This window comes from Melanotaenia boesemani, chromosome 22 (assembly GCF_017639745.1).
Source record: "Melanotaenia boesemani isolate fMelBoe1 chromosome 22, fMelBoe1.pri, whole genome shotgun sequence".
Lineage (NCBI taxonomy): Eukaryota > Metazoa > Chordata > Actinopteri > Atheriniformes > Melanotaeniidae > Melanotaenia > Melanotaenia boesemani.
Genome location: NC_055703.1, coordinates 3,743,886 through 3,763,279, shown reverse-complemented (window position 1 = coordinate 3,763,279; position 19,394 = coordinate 3,743,886). Strand labels below are relative to the sequence as shown.

At 39.7% G+C, this 19,394-nt stretch overlaps 2 protein-coding genes across 2 annotated transcripts; one reads left to right on the top strand and one right to left on the bottom strand.

The window, feature by feature from the left end:
* Positions 1-1,454: 1,454 nt before the first annotated feature.
* Positions 1,455-13,463, bottom strand: rpf2 (ribosome production factor 2 homolog). Its single transcript, XM_041975874.1, has 10 exons — positions 13,313-13,463; positions 10,208-10,340; positions 9,933-9,970; positions 8,621-8,660; positions 8,465-8,546; positions 6,923-6,999; positions 6,527-6,626; positions 6,344-6,446; positions 6,131-6,275; positions 1,455-1,816 (listed from the first exon to the last, which is right to left on the bottom strand). Exons 1-10 carry the CDS (start codon positions 13,333-13,335, stop codon positions 1,631-1,633), a joined length of 927 nt encoding a protein of 308 aa, XP_041831808.1. The 5' UTR covers positions 13,336-13,463; the 3' UTR covers positions 1,455-1,630.
* Positions 13,464-17,576: 4,113 nt separating this feature from the next.
* Positions 17,577-19,117, top strand: LOC121634197 (WD repeat-containing protein on Y chromosome-like). The gene is made up of 2 exons (XM_041976711.1): positions 17,577-19,051; positions 19,107-19,117. Exons 1-2 carry the CDS (start codon positions 17,611-17,613, stop codon positions 19,115-19,117), a joined length of 1,452 nt encoding a protein of 483 aa, XP_041832645.1. The 5' UTR covers positions 17,577-17,610.
* Positions 19,118-19,394: the final 277 nt, after the last annotated feature.

The following is a 19,394-nucleotide window of genomic DNA, read 5'->3' as shown; positions in this document are numbered from 1 at the left end:
ATGACAGTGAATTAGATAAACCTTGCAGATTGGATTGTGCAGGAATCATATTTGTGGTTTTTCATTAAATATACCTCACAAAACACTTTTATGCTCATCGACCAACTGAGCCAGGAGCAAACACCATTCCTTTGTCCAGCTGTCCTTCTTTTCTCCTCCATCGCTGTTCTCTGGTTTGTGGAAGATCTGAACGCCAACCAACACTGCTTCTTATAGGCCATCACCAATCACAGACATTGTTGGAAGCTGAGCCATTTTACCCTCGTTCATACAAAATGGAGATGAAATGCTCAAAGTTGAAGGCACAACAATTACCAGCATGGTAAATAAATGTAGTAAAGTAAATATAACTTTTAGCAGGTGAATATGTGCAAGTGGGTCTGAGTTTCTACGTTTTCTGTAGGATCATTTTAACGTATACCTTACCATTTATATAACAGATTGTCTTTTTATAATTACAGTTTTCATATAGATTAGTTTCTATGATTATGTTTATTGAGTTGACGGTCTTTTCTAAGCCCATTTTCACCAAAGGTTTGTTTAGCTTTTAGGCTCAACCAATCACAGCTTTTGAAATGACTCATACCTAGCAACAGGGTCAAGCACACCTCCTCACTAAGACAGGAGTTTCTGTCTATTCCTTGCTCAGACTATCTGAGAATGTTTTGGAATCACTAAGCCAAGATTCCTTGCTAGGAATTTTTAGGCAAAGTTAGGATCTCTCTGAGAGGATTCTCAGAATCTTTAGGAATGCCGGCCCAGACCTTCATCTTTCTCAAGGTTTCATCAGGTTCTCATTGGGTTTTGCTCTTCACTGGGTTCTATCAGGTTTTTATCAGGTTCTCCTCTTCATCAGGCTCAGCTTTAATATGTAAATTCAGCAATAGAACGTTAGAAATAAATGATCCTCTTGGCAAAGCACATTTGTCCATGTTCACATCGCTGGTCCAGACTCTTGGGTGGGTGTGATATGCTGGTAAACAGGACAACAAGGCTGCAGCTTAAACGGAACATGACCACAGCAAACATGGAGAAAACAGCAGCAGTGGATCTTCAGACCTCCCGCAGCAGCATCAGGACCCTGAACGCACCTCAAAGCTTTACACACCATTTCGGTGTCATCTCAACCCAGTAAACATTTCTGACATCATGATCAGATTCTTATCAGAAAACATGAGAAATAATACTTAAGCAAGCTGTGAAATCTTATGAAGTTTAAAAGTGTGGAAACATTTTGAAGCAGCAGTCCCATCACTTCTTCCTCTGAAGAGACAGGATCCTCTCTTCTGGCCAAAGTCCAGTTTTTTTTTTACAATTATAAAATCTAAAACATCTCTGTGGATCAACTTAACAGAAAAGCATCACCAGACTCATTTCTGAAGTGAAGCGTTGACTATTATTAATGATGAGCAAATGTTAAAGAATAAAGGAAAACAGAAGCAAAAACTTTAGGTTTATAGTTTTATTTCATTTTAAAGTATCTTTTTACACTTTACTAGAAAAAAAACCGAATACTGAATCTAACAAATAATAAATGATTAATAGAAAATATCTTATCGGAGACCTCAAACTGTGATAGAAAACATGTCACATGACTCTTTGAGTCACATGACTGCATCAGGAAACAGCTTCAGCTCTGTGATTTGGCAGCTTTGGAAACCGGACCGCCCTGCTCTTCTGCAACCACTTCGCCCTTCCTCTTCCTCAGACCCTTCATCTTCCGTGTTTGCAACTTGGACAGATCCTGCTTCTGCATGTGCACCCGGCCAAACCTTGTACCAAAGGCATCATGGGAAATATTCTTTTTCTTCTTTGGCTAGAGAAGTAAAAGAGCAGAGGTGTTAGTTTGATGAATTCATCGATATAGTTTAATGATTTTTATAAAAACAGTTTAATGAAATAATGTGAACAGATCCACTGCATTCGCTGTCGACTTTATCAGCTGGTGTACTTCCCTTAACTACTTAAGCCTGGTACATACACAACGATTTTTTTAATTTTATGAGATTTTTTTTTTCTGGTCAAGACCTCACACGTGAAGATAAAAACATCAGCTTTATCCTACTGTGTGTGGTGTGCTCCAAAAATGTAATCACAGAACAACACACAAATGACCATGCTGTCCCCCAACTCATCTACAATCTAGTCCTCCGAACCGGACAAACGTCAAAACGTAGAAGAACCATAGCAACAACCGGCAAAAAACGAAGAAGAAGAAACATAGTAACACAGCATGGAGGGGATATACCGGACGAGGGAATGATGGTGGTCTTGGGACTATTGTTAATAGAAAAGGCCAGAACTGTAAAAAATGGACTGGAAATGGTGTGAACATGGACTTTACTTCCTTGTTCCCCAGCCAGCTCCCTCTCAGATTGGCTACATTCCGTACTACGTCACCATCCACGCAGTCACAATACACAACCTGTCGGTATTCCTCAGAAATCGGCTCTGGAATATTGAACATATTCAATATTCCCAACTGTCGGCTACAACCCGTTTCGGAGCAGATTATTGGGACAAATCAGCTCATAACACACCACAGACCAAATGATAATTGGACAGGAAAATCTCAGGAAGAGGCAAAATCGGGACAAAAACAGCCCAAAAATCATTATGTGTACCAGGCTTAACGCAAATGTCTAATCAGCCAATCTCAGGGCTGCATCGCAATGCATTTAGGCATACAGACATGGTGAAGACACCTCTTATCATGGATGCAGCCGACAAACCTGCAGCAACTGTGTGATGCTGTCAAGTCAATATGGAGCAAAACTTCTGAGGAAGGTTTCCAGGAGGAAGCTGATGATAAAAGACAAGCTGACTCCAAGAGGCTGTAAAGTCTGACAAGTTGAAGCCTTTTTATATTATATTATATTATATTATATTATATTATATTATATTATATTCAGGGTTTCCCACACAGACCAATGTGTGGTGCAGTGCCACAGATTTCGCCCCCCCATTTTGATTTTAAAACAAAAACAAAAATGATGCATTAACAGTGTTAACTAATTAATGTAATTGATTGCGTTGACATTTTTAATGCATTTAATGCTGGCGTGGCATGATACATCTGTCATTTCTGTTATGACGGCATATTTTTCCCAGTAAGAGGATTTAACATGTGCACTTTTCCCACGTTTTAAAAAACCTTTCCAGGAGTTTTGCATAAACATGGCCACTTTATGGTCCTCTGCCTCCCCATTTAAATGGCAAACTCTTCCTCAGCCGCTCGTCATCACTTCCTTCCCGGGTCATTGCCCGGCTAACGGTAAAGGAGCAGACCCAGTAGCTGCCTGGTGGTATGCAGGGTTTATACTTCAGCTATGCGGGTCCAGAAAAGTTCTGCTGGGGGCCAGGCAGGAGCACTGACCAGGAAAAGGGGGGCACAAATTTTTATCTGGAACATGGTAGAGATGATTTAGAACAACATATAGAAGTATATTACATGCTGTGTAAGCTGTGATTAATCTGAAAATGTTTTATTTCTCTTAGTTCTTAAAGAACTTACTTTTAAGAATTAAAATTAAGCTGAATAATTTTAAATGCTTCTTGTAGCTTTAAAACTGTCTCAGCAGGTGAATGAAGAACAGATCAGCATACAGGTGTGTATTTAATATGGCAGATCATAAAGTATTTGTTTGAACGCTGCACACACTTTACATACCACCGAGCATCGCCGTGACAGGCGACTCCTGACCGGTGCCGGTAGAGCACTACAAATTGCTACATGGTGTGTGGAAAACACGTTATATTAACACAGTTTTTATGTTTTCCCTTTTGGAGATAGAATTAATTTTATTGGTCTGTCCTCTGACGCCACCTCCAGGATAAACTGACAAGTTTTTCTTCTTAAAACAGAATCAGACATTTTGGTGTTTTGTTGTGGATTCAGCAGCTGTGAAAGTTAATTAACCCTTAAAACACCAAGTCATTTTTTGTCTTGTTTTTTTTTTTGTTTGTTTAGGTAAAACTGTATATAGAATCTCATCCCTTTTAATCCCAGTCAGCATCAGACATGTTTCCAGCCTCAGCTGTCAGACTCTGAGGCTAAAATTATATAAAATGAATTTATGAATAGATATAGCAGCATAAAGGCCGAGCAGAAGAAGAAAGCGGAATTTATAACTAACAGAACTTTGTAGAGATAACACACAGATCAACAGTGACCAAACCTTTTCTCATCTTCTAAATCGGCCAATATTTTCCCTTTTCAAAATGGCCAATATCAGCCCTTGTTTTTCGATTAAATGCCAATTTATTCTTACTTTCTCATAAAACAGTAAATGCTGTTAAGTGTCGGAGTCGTGCAGAATGATGTCCTTGCAGCGTTTGTCCACTAGATGGCGCTATGAATTCATTCAATCCCCCTGTCTTTTCAACAGGGGTAGCTAGTAGCTAGCCAGGTTACATTAAAGCAGTGGGCTAAGTGGAGCTTGCCGACAGGTAAGTTTATAATAATGTTGTGAAATTAATCACTCAGCATGTCTCCAGTTTCAGTTAGCCCTGTTTGCCGTGTGTAATGACGAGTGACATGTGCTTTGTTGTGTCGGCCAGCTTTTCATTTACGCTGCATTGCTAAAGTTATGTTAAAGTAGCTTAAGGTGCTCATCATCTATATTAGCAACGACAGGAGATCAACAGGCGGATCGGTGCGGCATCCGCAGTGATGCAGACTCTACATCGGTCTGTCGTGGTGAAGAAGGAGCCAAAAGACAAAACTCTCAATTTATCAGTCGATCTACGTTCCTACCCTCACCTATGGTCACGAGCTGTGGGTAGTGACGGAAAGAACCAGATCGCGAATACAAACGGCCGAAATGAGTTTTCTCTGCAGGGTGGCCGGGCTCTCCCTTAGAGATAGGGTGAGGAGCTCAGTGATCCAGGAGGGGCTCAGAGTCACTGCTCCTCCGCATCGAGAGGAGCCAGATGAGGTGGCTTGGGCATCTGGTCAGGACGCCTCCCTGGTGAGGTGTTCCTGGCACGTCCCACCGGAAAGAGGCCCCGGGGAAGACCCAGGACACGCTGGACAGACTACATTTCTCGGCTGGCCTGGGAACGCCTCGGGATCCCTCTGGATGAGATGGTGAATGTGGCCGGGGAGAGGGAAGTCTAGGTATCCCTGCTTAGGCAGCTGCCCCCACGACCCGACTCCGGATAAGCGGCAGAAAGTGGATGGATGGATAATATTACAGTCTGTCTTCAGCCACCATCATGATGTCATGTCTCCCTTTACTTTGTCAGAAAATACTAAAGTGACAGGCTGTAACAGCAGCTCACTATGTGTAACAATTAGTGTCAGACTATTTGTGACCAATATATATAAAATACAACTCTATCAAAGATGACATCTTTTTTACATTTGACAAAAGCAAATCTGGTTTTTATTTTGGTTCGTATATGATATATGCCATGATATATTTCATGGCAAAGAAAATATTGGAACAAAGAAAATGTAATTTAACATTAAAGAGCATCGAAAGCTGCATAAATAAAGTTTAACTAACTTCACTCATGTTGGTTATATAAGGCACACACCTTATATATATATGTTTTCCTACCAGTACTCTAACCTACTTCTAATTTGCATCAGCAAGAAGTACAAAACAAGATATATTTATTTAATTCATCATTCATTTATACAATTCATTTATAGATTGACTTTTTTAAGGTTATATATTTTAATTTCAGTTATTTAATGCTTTGTTGCATGTTTTTGGAAATTCTTCTGTTGTTGTTAAACATATGAGGACAAAATATTGTGAAAAAGTTAAATGTTCTGCCTGTAATTCATATTGTTGTTGGTGTAAGCGTTAATGAACCAAAAATGAATTTATTCATTATATCCATTTTTCTTTTTTTTTTAAATCGGCCAATTAATCGACAATTGGAAATTTTTTCTGCCAAATATCGGAATCGGTCTCAAAAAATCCATATCAGCCGTGCCCTAGCTGTGATGTTTCCTGTTCCTGCTCTGACAGCAGGACGGGACACAGACCAAGTTAGTTGTTGTTCTCTTTTCCTTAAAACATCCTGGTTTCCTGCAAACCCGAAAGACCCAAGTTTTCTGAATTCTGAATCCTCCATTGAGACCAACAGTGAGGAGACATGTCCACATTGTTCTTACCTTCAGGGCTTTGGGCTCTTTATGAGCCAGCTTGTACAGGTCATCTGACGCCAGGTGTGTTCTCCTTAAAACCAAGTCCAAAGACGGCCCGATCTCCTCCAGCTCGATCCTCGGGGTCCGACACCCGGACTTCTTTAACAGACACCTGTGGTCACACAGAACATCAGCAGCTCTGCTGTGGACATGAGCAGGAAAACCATCTGACTTCTGTACCTGTAGCTGCGCAAGAAGATTTTCCCCTCTACGGCAGTGAAATGCAGGACGTGCTCCAGACCGGCCAGTCGGACCGCAGGCACGGTGGGCCCTCTGAAGAAGTCTGAGGATGGGACAGGAAGCAGAGTCTGGCGTTAGCAAATTAACTCCAGGTCAGCATCCATCAGTATCAGAACCGCATACCTATCAACAGACTCTTGAGCCGTTTGTGCTCGTTGTCGGAGTCAAAAGCTTCTCCTGCAAACACGAGCATGGGTTTGGTTCCTTCTGGACACTTGGAGGTCTGAAAACAGAACAGAACCTGGTGACTGGAGCCGTTTCTGGGGTGATGAAACATAGCACTCCTGCTTTTATATCTTCATCTCTGTTTTTATCTGCAGCTTTCCGATAGAGTCTGATTTCCATCCCTACATGATGTTTCTGCTCCAGCGAGCAGGACCGCTTCATGGCAACGCACAAAGTTAGTGCTGATCGTCTGAAGGAGGATGTGTCAGGACATTACAGAGCAGAATGAAGACAGATGACAGCGGAAGCATGTTTCTGGTTTCTGTACAGACCTGGCATGATAACAGATATTACCTTGATCTCACTCAGAGAGACGAACTTCTCGATGCCGAGTTCAATCATGTCTAGAACGTGGAAGTCAAACAGACGACCTGCAAACAGCCAGAAGAAACAGACCCTACAGTTACTGCAACAACAGCTGGTTGATGATGACTAGCTTCTCACTCAGCATCCTTCTTTAAAGCTCCACTATTTAACCGTCAGATTTTCTCCCCGATGAAGGCTAATTTGGCATCATCTTCATCCCACCTCTTCTCCAAGGTCTCTCCAATTAGTGAGTCAGTCTGATCTGAACTCTTGTCTCATCCCTTTCTCTCTTTCTTTACCATTCTTTCTTCAATAATGTCCTCTTGCATTTGAACATCATATATGTAAGTGTGGCATCAAAATGAGTCAGAAACAGAGTTCTAAGGTCATTGTTGTATTTTAAAGAGAAACTCAATGGTAAATTTGACAAGCTGCCTCCAAAGAAACAAACATGACTGCAAATCATTCTGTATTTATGATGCTGGCATAGTAAAAACATACTGCACTCATATCAAATCCATGTTTAATGTCAGCGACTCTGAACAGTAAGAATCATCTAAGGACAATAAACTGATGCACTGTAATATTAGCATTAGCATTCATGAAAGCCAGGCAACGTCATATTGCAGACTTATGGTAGTAGGATGAGCCTGAAGGTTTGGAACAGCAGAAGAACCAGGGAAAGATGGCTGGCAGACAAAAACCCATCAGAACCTCCATAACGTTGGAGAAACTCATGTGAAAAGTGTATATTATGAACATGACAACGTATTTCAGTCCTGAAACTGTCCTCCTTTCTAAAACCTCTGCCTCATGAGGATCAGCAGTCCGGTTTTACTTCTGCAGCCTCATGAGGACAATCTGGACCCTAGAAACAAAATGTTGAGAAAAAAGTAGAAACTCAGTAAGTCTGAAGGTGAGGGCTCGTACTCTTCGTATGTGGAGGATGGGCGGACATTTTTCCTTTTCTTGTTAGTAGAAGAGTCCCCAACGGTTGCCTATACATCGGGTTTGGGCCAGTAGGGGGCGTTCTGAGTCACTTTTAACCCACAAAATTATAACTTCTGAATTAAATTTAAAAATGTCCATTTTACCAGCAGCATTGATGGTTTTCATGACATCATCATGTGGTTTACAGCTAAAAAAAACACATATTTTAATTATTTGTTTGCACTGGAAGTTTTCCTAAAAACAAATTCTTAATGTCTAATGTGTCCATGTCTCAATTTATTTTATGTGTTCAAACTGTGTGCAGATTCTAAGTAAATCACAGATTATTACCTCCGCCAAGGAGGAGGTCATGAATTTGGCAGCATTGGTTCTTTGTGTTAACATAACCCAAAAAGTTATGGATGTATTTGGCTGACGTTTCAGGAAATCTCAGAAACAGAACAAGGAACAACTGATGCTGCTCCAGATCGCCTCCGGGATCCATGAATTTTTTTACTATTGGGACATAAAATCCCACATTTGTAACAGTTATAAGACAAATATCACCCCTTATCAGGCTTCCTGACTCTGAGACTTTACCAAAGATGAGATTGTTGGGCCGTTTCTTGTTGTGGGAGCCGAACAGAAACAGAGAGCAGTCCGTCTTCTTGGAGAAAAACTCCTGAAAATTATTCAAAATAATGATTACAAACAGAAGAACACAGCTGAGCAGTGAAGGATTTCTGGGATACTCACCAGTGATGTTGAGTCCTCAAAAGGCCGAGTGATATTCTTTCTGAGGAGGAAAAATTTCTGTCAACAAGTAAATATTGATCCATCACCAGCATCCTGATGTAATCTGTGGGTTAACCTGTTAAACGCCAGGGCTTTTGGAAGTGTGGTTTGCCTGAACCACACCTCCACACCTATTGATTTGTTTTATTCTTGTGTTTTAACCTGTAAGGTGACCTGAGTGTCAAGAAAGGCGCCCACAAATAAAATGTATTATTATATTATTATTAAATTAATGAGAGAAATCGTCTCCGTTCTATATTAGCTCTGCACTGCATCACCGTGCATCAAAGATGTTTACAATCAATCATATATATCTGACGTCTTGTTCAAGCGTGAGATATCATTCGAAAACTCGCGAGATGTAGAATTTCAACCAACTTTATTTACACTCCCAAGACCCGCAAGAAATCAACAAGATGGCCGTGAATGGTAGCTGTAAACAGTTTCACTACTATGGACGAGTATGCTGTGAATTGTGGTCGAAGACAAGTGTGGATAATCTGAATATTAACATGAAGCGGTAAGAAAATAAAATTTATTGCTTTTGGTAAGAAAATTTTTGGGCTTTGGTGACTACTGTGTGATAAACGTGCAATCTGATGCCCTGGCTGTGAAATGCAACGGTTGGCTTTGTGTTTGTTTTGAGACTGATGTGAGGTGGTCGGCCAAGATAAGATGATGTTTGGTATCATCTGAAAGTGACGCCTTTTCTGGTTTCGTAGGATACCTGATGCTGGGGTGGAGCGAACGGATCACACGCTCTGTTGAGGTTTGTTTCAGGTGTTGTTCGTGTTGATCACATCGTTATTTGTTGCATATGTCTTTTGAAGTTATAAAACAACTGCTTTGCTGACCAAGTGCACTTGGAGTGTTGATTTATGTGTGTTTGTTTCTTGTTTGAGAAATATTAGAAATAAAATCCGCCTACATCACTAAGTAACTTTTTACACACATGAACTTGTGCATCCAGCTGCTGGACCTGGTACCGGCCCCGGCAGTTGGAAGGAGTTAAAGATGCAGCTCAGATCATGTTTTCACCTCCACATCATTTTCCAGATGTTTTCTGACCCTCTGGTTGGCGTTTTTCTGCTTCTAACCAACAACAGAAACTACTGATCCTTCACACTCCAATCCTCTTTTCATTTCCAGTCTTCAGTTAACGTTTAACCAGATAGCTAGTTAGTTCAGCTGCATTGGTTAAGTGAAAGATTCCAGGATTAATCAAATACCTCAAACCTAAGTTTCTTGAATTTATCCTTCTGGGATCACTTACTTCTTGTACAGCACCGCGTTGGGTTTCTTCAGGGAATACTGTGAATAATGACATTAACTCACATTAGGTCACGATAACAAGTCGTTTTTTTACTTTTCAGGCTGAAATCTTCAGCATTTCTCTGATAATCTGGTGAAAAATAATACAACTGATGTTATCTAGAAAGTCAAATCAAACCTCTCACTGGTTTAAAACAGAGAATTATTATAAATGATTAATGACTGAAGCACCAGCAGTAAACCTCTCAGGGTTTCCTTCGTCTTCGGTTCACTTACGATGTCTTTGAGGGCCTGAGTGATGGTCTGAGTGGTGTTCCCTCCTTTCATGATCATGACGCTCTTCACATCCTCCGTCAGTTTGGCCGCTCTGCTCTCCAGGAAACGCTTCGAGCGCCTCGTCTTTGGTTTTCTGAGGATAAAAACAAACTCAGTTCACAAAGACCAGCTTTTAATAAGAGTCTCATTGGCTCCGATTTCCATCACTCTAAATCTGACTGAGAAGATCAAATCTGGCCAGGTATCGTCACGGATTTCCTGAATCGATTAGATTCGCAACAGCTTATTTCAATTAGATTTTGATTAGGTAAGTAAGTGTTTATTTATAAAGCACCTTTCAAGATAAAAATTACAAGGTGCTTAACAATGAAACAGAACACAAATTAACACAGAGAAAATAAAAACAAATAAAATTAAGTAAAAGCAAGTTTAAAAAGATGCGTTTTTAGCTGCTTTTTAAAAGAGATCATGGAGTCCACAGATCTCAGGCTGAGAGGAAGGAGTTCCAGAGGGAAGGAGCCATTGCTGCGAAGGATCTGTCACCTTTAGTTTTCAGCCGTGTTGGCTTAGCAACCAGCAGACCTTGATCCCTTGATCTCAAGGACCTGCTGGGAGTGTAGGGCTGCAGAAGGTCTCTGATATAGTCAGGTGCTTGGTCATGTAGTGCTTGATAAGTTATAACCAGGACTTTACAGTGTTCTCTGTAATGAATGGGAATGAAGTGACATGAGTAAATTTGGAGGATTTTGTTATCAGCCTTGCAGCAGCGTTCTGAACAGTCTGGAGACGGTCAAGAGACTTTGTGCTTAACCCATTAAGACCCGACCCATGAAAAAATGGTAAGAAAAGTCAATTTTTTTTAATATGAGGTCTTTATTTGGCCTTTTAACAAAATGTAAAAAAAAATTACATTTTTTTTGGGGGGGGGGGGGGGGGGGGGGGTATCTACCATTGATTGGGATTTATATGGGATATATTAAAAATATTATAATATGGCTTTCTGCTCCTGGGTATCTATTGGGGGGAAGAAGACAAGTATCACATAGTGTTCAACAAGATTTTGAACAAAGTTTATACCAAAAATTAAAGAAAAATGTCAGAAACTGTATGTAACTAATATGTCACGTCGGGCTCTTATGGGTTAAGTATGTGAAGATGGAATTACAGTAATCTAGTCTGGATGAGATGAAGGCACGGACGATCATCTCCATCTCAGATGGTGAAACAACGTTTTTAAGATGATAAAAACAAAAGTGAACAAGTGATTTTATATGAGCATCTAGAGACAGTGCAGGGTTAAGAATTACACCAAGGTTCCTAACTGAGAGCTTAATACATGAGGCAAGTGGGCCGAGACTCTCAGCTATCTTAGGGAAAAATCTATCACAGGCACAAAGAAGGACCTCGGTTTTTGCATCAAGTTGAAGAAAGTTATCATTCATCCAGCTCCTGACAGCATCCAAACACCCAAGCAAGCTCTGAATCTTAAAAACATCCTGAGTTTTAAAATAAACAAACAGTAGAATATCATCAGCATAACAACGGTAAGAAATACCTTTAAAAGAACCTATAATGTACTGCAGAGGCAGCAAATATAAAATAAAAAATGAAGGACCCAGAACAGATCCATGTGGAACACCAAAATCAAGAGATGAAGACGAGGATTTGAACTTTGCAGCATCCACAGATACTAATGTCCCAGAGAGATAAGAGGAGAACCATTTAGGAACATTTCCTGAAACCCTAACCCAGTGTTTTAGCCTGTCCAGCAGGACACGATGATCTACAGCATCAAAAGCTGAGGTCAGGTCCAGTAACAATAACACAGAGCAATGACCAGCATCGCTCTGCATCAGGACGTCATTGGAGACTCTGAGCAGGGCTGTTTCAGAGAGTGAGCCCTGCGATTCAATCCGATTAGATAATTAGCTGTAAATGAACCGATACCTTAAGTAACACCACCTATTTTTCTTCAATATTAATGACATTCTCAGATAAATATTTCATTAACTACTGAGTTAATTTACTTCACAATCAAAATCAGTGATCTGGGAGTAATCAGATTACTGTAATAATCTGATCTGACACATCTCCATGCATTTCTGAAGTACCAGAACAATCCAGTGTTTCCTTAGATTCCCAGCCAGAAACGCCGTAATGGAAACACTGTGGACCTTTTAAATGTCCTGATGAAGAGTTTCATTCAGTTGAGTTGCTCTAAATATTCTTAAAGTTCAGATCTCAGATAACGTGTTGATGTTAATAAAACCTACAAAGAATACTGGAACCATTTAAAACCCTAATGCGATTCAGATATTACATCAATGACGGCAGATTCAGATTGATCAGCTGTTTCCGTTGCCGTGACAACCGTGATGCTATCCGTGTAACACCAGAGGAGAAATCCTCCATCTGCTCCTCACTGAAGCGAGATGCTTCCATCTCCACCTGCCTGAGAGAATCTAGAAAACTCTATTTCTGTCTGATTTTCAGCTGGTTGACATATGTTACAACGTGTCCACGCTGTCCTCTGACGGAAACTTGTGTGGGCAAGTGTGTGTGTGGGTGTGCGTGCTCTGACATGGTCCACAGATCTAGGTAAATGATTATTGTAAAATTCCCGGTGTCTGGTCTCAGTGCCACTTCCTTTGTGTGATTACATTTCAGTATACACACATAATTAAACGTTAAATTCCCTGGTCTGTATGTTTTACTTCACTGTCATCTCTACGGATCTGAACTGAAAAGGAAGTTAGGTGCATCTTGCATTTGTAATCTGGGTGGGGGAGCAACATACAGACTACCTCATTTGAAAAACAATGGGTACAGGGAGGGGGGACTGCAGGAGAAACTGAAAATGCCGGTAATTCTAGTGTTAAACTTTTCAGGTCCTTATTTAAAACTATAAGTAACACGGAGGCCGGGGAGCTGGAGGGGGAACCGATTTTGACACAACGCCGGTTCCGAATTATACATCTCAATGAGCTACAGCTAGCTGTCACAAGAAACACTGACCTAGCAAGAGCTATCTGAACACAGCCAGTCTCACGAGAATCTCTGGAGAAAATAAACAGATAGCTTAATTTAAACTTCAGCTTTACTTACGTTACGCCGTCTAAATGCGTCATTTTGCTCTTTTTTAAGGGTCTCTCTTTAAGCCGCTATTAGGTCCACGTGAGACTTAGCAGCGGAAGACAACAGGAGCTATTCTTCTTCTACGGTCACTCACTCTCAGCTCTTCCTCTAACTTCCCAATCTTCCGTCACCGATTCGTTACTGCCACCCAGCGGACAGAACTGCGCACCACAGGGCAGATTGATTGATAAAGAAAGAACCATTTTAGATCAATAACAAAACTGAATGTGGGGGCCCAAAACAATCAACAGCACGAGAATAAACAGATGAGCACAAACACAAAAGAAACTACCAGACAGGAATGAAAATTATACAAAAAAAAAAAAAAAAAAAAAAAAAAAAAGATAAATCCAGCTTTAGATTTCGACTTCAAGTAGATCCTATAAATGTTTAGAAATTTGAAGACTCTGCCTTCTTGTAGCTTTGGAAACCCTCTCATCAATTTATTTGTTTTTATCACCATGGGATTGTCATTCGCTAAGAAAAAAAAAGTCACAACTGACTCACCTAAAACTAAGCAAGTAAGCTTGCAATAACATTTATTCACATTAAGAAAATCCATCACAGCTGACTCAAATATAAACTTATGGAAATATTTTGACGATTAAAAAGAAATGTCGGGTAGAACTGCAAAAAAATGTCAATGAGTCATAGACAGTATAAATTATACAACAGTATAAAAGAGCATCAACTTCTATCTTGGGATGTCACTGCTAGCTCACATAATTTAGCCAATTAGCAAACTGGTTTTATGCTTCCATCATTAAAAATAAACGTATAACACATGAATTATAATGAGCCTAAGCTTGGGGGGGGGCTTAGCCCCCACCAATGCACAGGATGAGTGTGAACGTAGCACCTGGTTTACTGTCAGATATTAATTCCTATTAATGAAGAGCGTGGAACACATTTAAAAAGTTAAAAGTGCTGTTGCAGACTCTTAATTATAGAGCAGCTGGAGCTGTTAAACTTTTTGAAACAATACTTTAACTTTGGGTCTGTTCAGTTTTGGCCTGGGATATTTTCTGTTTTTTTTTTTTTTTTTTTTTTTTTTTAATATTTAAATGGATTTTTTCCAGACATTAATAGATGTTAATATTAATCGCTTAGCTTATTTTATTTAATCATCCCCTAAAATTGATTTAAATTAAAAAATGTTTTTGGGGCAAATTGTTATGCAATTAAAATGTGATTAATCAAAATTACAAAGTCTAATTAGATATTAGATATAATATATATATATATATTCTTTTTTTAAATCGAGTCCCACCCCTAATATATAAGTGGCTTTCTCCACTTTCTAATTACTCTCCTATTCACCTTACCAGTAGAGGTCTCTCGCTCTCTGTGCTCCTCTGCCCTGATTCCTACAGAACATAGATGGTAGATGGGGAATAACGGGGTTGGTTGTCACAGCGGCTACAACTCAACCACTAGAGAAAGCTGTTGAAAGATAGTGGTACAGAAATTTCCTTAGTCATAGATTAGCTACATGGTTAATTTAGCATTTTGACTCTTATTGAATTTCCCTTTGGGATTAATAAAGTATTTTTCATTTCATTTCATTGACATTGAGGTGAGAGACATTTTATGTTTTTGAAATTAAAATGTAACTTTAGTTTTCTGCATTCTTCTTCTAAGTCTTTCACACACTGATTTAAGATGTAACACTTTTTATAATATGCAGGGAGAACTACAGTTCAAAATTGTTTTTTTCTTTGCTAGGCTATTGTTTCCTAACTTCTACCTAAAAATGCCTGTTGGGGTTAGTTCTCACATGTGACATCGAAGGCATCAACCAAAAATAAACATAATAGAATCATCCTCAGATGAGGGTGAATGTCTCTGGTGTGTGGGGAGCCATTTTCAAACAACCACCCCAAAGAGACATGTTACTGGACACGAGACAAGAAGTGGGCACACCAGGTAGAACACCTGGGCAGATGGAAAGCTGGTGAATGAAATAAAGATAAGTGTTATGGATGGACCCCTCGGAGACAAAGATAGATTAACAACTTTATTCACAATGAAGCAGATATGTCATCTTACAAGTGCAGGCAGCAGAAAGACTGGCTGAAGGTCCAAAGAGAGATAACAGGAGAGGAGCAGGGTCCATGCAGGGATGAACATCAAGGTCCGGCGGGGAATGACTGTGGTGCTGGGATAGATAAAGGCTGGTGAAACAGTGAGTGGCAGGTGTGACTGGTTGTCTTAATTGCAATTACTGGATCAGACACAGGTGTGGAGGATCAGGGAACTGCAGGTGGCAGAGTGGCAGGACAGGTTGTGACAATAAGGATGTGGGACAATTTCTGTTCTGTTGTATTGTTATTGTCTGAATGTTCTTGATACTGATTTTCTAATGATACTGAAATACAAAAATGATTCAGCCAGTTCATGGTATAAGTGAAAGAAATACCAGATTTTAGTAAGCCTATGTCTGTTCTGTTGTACTGTTTTTATACACATTCTATATGGTTTCTTTTCAAGTAATTGTGTCCGTTTTTGATATATGAGAGGTTGTAGCCTCAATAAACAGTTGTTTCAATTAAAACATTAAACGCTTTAAAAAATATTTCCATAAAATATATATTTTTTTTAATAAAAAAAAAAAACCCATTTAAATAGCATTGTGACAACCAACCCCACAATGGGGATGTTGTCACAAAAGCCCATGTTGTATTTGGCAGTCCAAATCGTTGGAACAGATTTATACTGAGGGGTAAAAGTCCATTCACTTTGACATGACACTTTGAGATTAAAATGGATTCATCTAAGGCTACCAATTTTTAAGAATTGAAATTAAAGTAAAAAGTGTGACAACCTGAAAGAGTTCAGATCGTGTACGCTTGGCTAAAGTGAGAAACACAGCTGATGCTCCAGAAGTAAGGTCCCCCGAAGATAGTATGTTAGAAAGAGTGGGAACTTTAAAAGTCATTTTAGGCTAACTTGCTAGCTAAGTAGCAGCGTTCTTTTAGAACTGGAATGTAAGTTTTGACCTCAAAACAAGAACAAAGGCAAGACATGCGCAGAGATTTTATGTAATGTGGAAGCCAGGTTTTTATTTGTCAAACACAAAGCATTGCTTTATTTATTACATGGGACTTTCTACTGACACCTGGGTGTTCGTGCTAACTAATTGTTACTACCAGCAGTGATGAATAGGCCTACCTACTTTTTTGAAAAACTTTCTTATATCCCTTCTTCATCAATCAATTCACGTTCTTCTAATGCTGTTCTATTTGGCTCTGTGCTTCAGAGGATGCTGCAGGTACTGAGTTCAAGCAAAGTCAAAGGGAAAACGTGGACTGCGTTTTTAGTGATGTGGCCGTTCTCTGTATCAACAAGTGGAATGGACTGGATGAACAGCGTACTGAAGGAGCTCTCGACCTCACGCTATGAAGTGAGGGGAGACTGGCAGATTTATCTTTAAACGGTTATGGTTATTTATTTAAACTCATAGCCAGTTTATATTGAATATATCAGCATTTTTTCTAAGAAAAATAATTAAAAAAAAAAACTTTAAAATTAAACAACACTGAATTCCTTATTAGGGGGCTCACTAAATTATTTAGGGGGTCTTAAGACACACTGACATCACACTGAGACACATGATGACATTTATGATTGTAGAGTTATTGTTTTAAATGTCTTTGTTTTGAAGAGGATGTGGCCCGAAGACACCTCGCAACTTCTGCTAGCGGTGACAAAATGAAAAAGGAGGGAGTAAAAAAGGAAAAATTATATAATTTGTTCGTGACAGGAAATTAAGGAATCCTGTTCAGCTTGTTTCAAATCACCCAGCTGGAAGCTGCAGAGGTATGTGTGTTGTTTGAAAGTGTATTTTGAGTTTATTGCTGTGTATGATTTAACATGTTGTGGTAACCGAGCAGCTAATTCTAGCTAGCATTTCGCAGATTATTGTTGTGTGGAATGTAAGAGAGTTGTAATTTTGCTTTACGCTTTTACGGTGTGCCTGTGATTTTAGTGCTTTGTATTAAGCAATTAAGCTCTACTATAACTAATTTCATTGCAAGACACAACACTATATTTTCTTTTCTTTCTCAAGTCCAGGCTTTTTTTTCTCACTTCTAACCTGAAAAACCCATAAATGCACTGAACTGTGAACTCGTTCTAAATTTAAATGATGAACTCTGAACATGAGTTATGGATTTTAATATGTGAAAACTGGACTCTAAAGGTGTTCATGAGAACCATGAACTTGCACAGAAGATCAGGAGCAACAGACAGAGGACTAGTCTGAAGAAATGCGGCCTTACGTGAAGGGTCGGTACGTTACCATGACCTCAGACGGTGTCCTAAATTACAGCACTAACAATTTTAAGAACTCATTCACAATACCTTTGTATGAGAGAGAAAAAGAAACACCCAAGTTTCATCACAGAAGAAAAATGCATATTAATGACGCAGTTTACATCAAAGAGCTCCAACAGCTGGCAGTTTCTGTAGATGACCGGGAACTGCTTTTCTACAACTGTAAGTACAGCCCTAACCTTTTTAAAATCAAATATGGTTTGTTTGAGGACGAGAGCAGAATCATAACCATGGATTACTGGAGCGATGGCAAAGAAGCAAGGCTTTTCTTGGGTTATTCAAATGGACACGTCACCGTCTTCATATCAAAAGACATATTGAAAAATGGCCTCTTTAATGAAACATTGTTTGACAGCGTGTTGGACTATCCAACTGCATATGTTTCAGACCTGCTGCAAACTCAATCCCAAGACTTTTCTTCTCTAAGGATTTCAGTTTTTTTACATGACATGTGTAGTCAGATACGGTACTTTCCAAGTATCCAATCATTTACTGTTTGTCCTGCGTCTTGTGAATCTATGGTTCTCGCCAAGTTTTCCTCTGACAGCGTGTCAAAAAAGCCCAAACTCTCCACAAATGTCTTTAAGAACAATAGATCTTACAAGTTCTTTGCCTGTGCTGAATTCTGCCCAGAGTCAGCATTTCTCGTGACTGGGGGCAAAGATGGTCTTTTACGAGTCTGGTTTCCCCACCAAACGTCATCCTGCTGCCGGAGATTAAAAGGACACGAGGAAGCCATCACACATGTGCTCTATAATCCAGTGGAGTTGATCTTAATCAGCATATCTACCGACCTAAATGTCAGAATATGGTCTGAAACAAAGTGGACCTGCATACAAAGTTTCTTTGTTAATAACATCAAGATGGCTCCGATTTCCAGCCTATACTACAATATACAGAACAATGAGTTGTTCATGGCAAACTCAGACATAGCGCGATTTTTCGGATGGGGGACGAAGCGTTTTTACAAGGCACTGACATCCCACAACATGCCTGTGTGCAGTGCACTTTATCACAGTATTTACAAACAAGTTATCTCTGTTTCTCTGGATGGTGTGCTGACAGTGTGGGATATCGTCACAGGAAAGACAGTTATGGAGTTCAGGGTCTCTCCAGAGAACTCTGTGGGACACACCGCCATTGCCTTTAATGAAACACAACGTCAATTAATCACAATTTCTCATGATGGAAAAATGCGATTTTGGAACTTTGTCCTCGGGATAGAGCTTGCTGTGCATCCTGTTAAAATTCCAAAGGAAGCCAGAAGCACTGTCCACCTGAACAACGACCACCTGTTTGTTTCAACTAAGGACTCCAACATAATCCTCATGCTAGATTTAAGCCATTTTGTAAAGCATGATTCATTAAATAATAGTAAATTTTACGAAAATATGCGAATTGCTGCGGTGAGTGAAAATGCGGTTCTCAGGGATTTTATAACATTCTCAATCTCTCCATCAACTCACAAACATCCATTCAGAAAATTCTGAATTACAGCGGGACGTCAGGTGTTCTCTCTGCTCAGACGTTGAAGGAAATGTCTGTATGTAAGTCTACAGAGAGGCAAAGTAATAAGGAATGTCCCGTTGTTTTATGTCTGAAGAACAGGGATGTTTTAAGTAAAGATGATACAATGTTGACTGCACTAAGAGGCAACATCCTTGCTTGGTCATCGTTTTGGAAATATGGGATAAGGGGAAGCTTCAAGGCGGTACAA

Bases quoted from the DNA above. Each gene is read 5' to 3' on its own strand.
- rpf2 (XM_041975874.1), bottom strand. From the start codon at position 13,335: ATGACGCATTTAGACGGCGTAAC. The intron at 7,000-8,464 runs GTAAAGTCTCAG...GGCTGTTTGCAG, and splicing joins GCCCAACAATCTCATCTTTG to GTCGTCTGTTTGACTTCCAC. The intron at 6,447-6,526 runs GTATGCGGTTCT...TCCCATCCTCAG, and splicing joins GCTCAAGAGTCTGTTGATAG to ACTTCTTCAGAGGGCCCACC.
- LOC121634197 (XM_041976711.1), top strand. From the start codon at position 17,611: ATGCGGCCTTACGTGAAGGGTCGGTACGTTACCATGACCTCAGACGGT.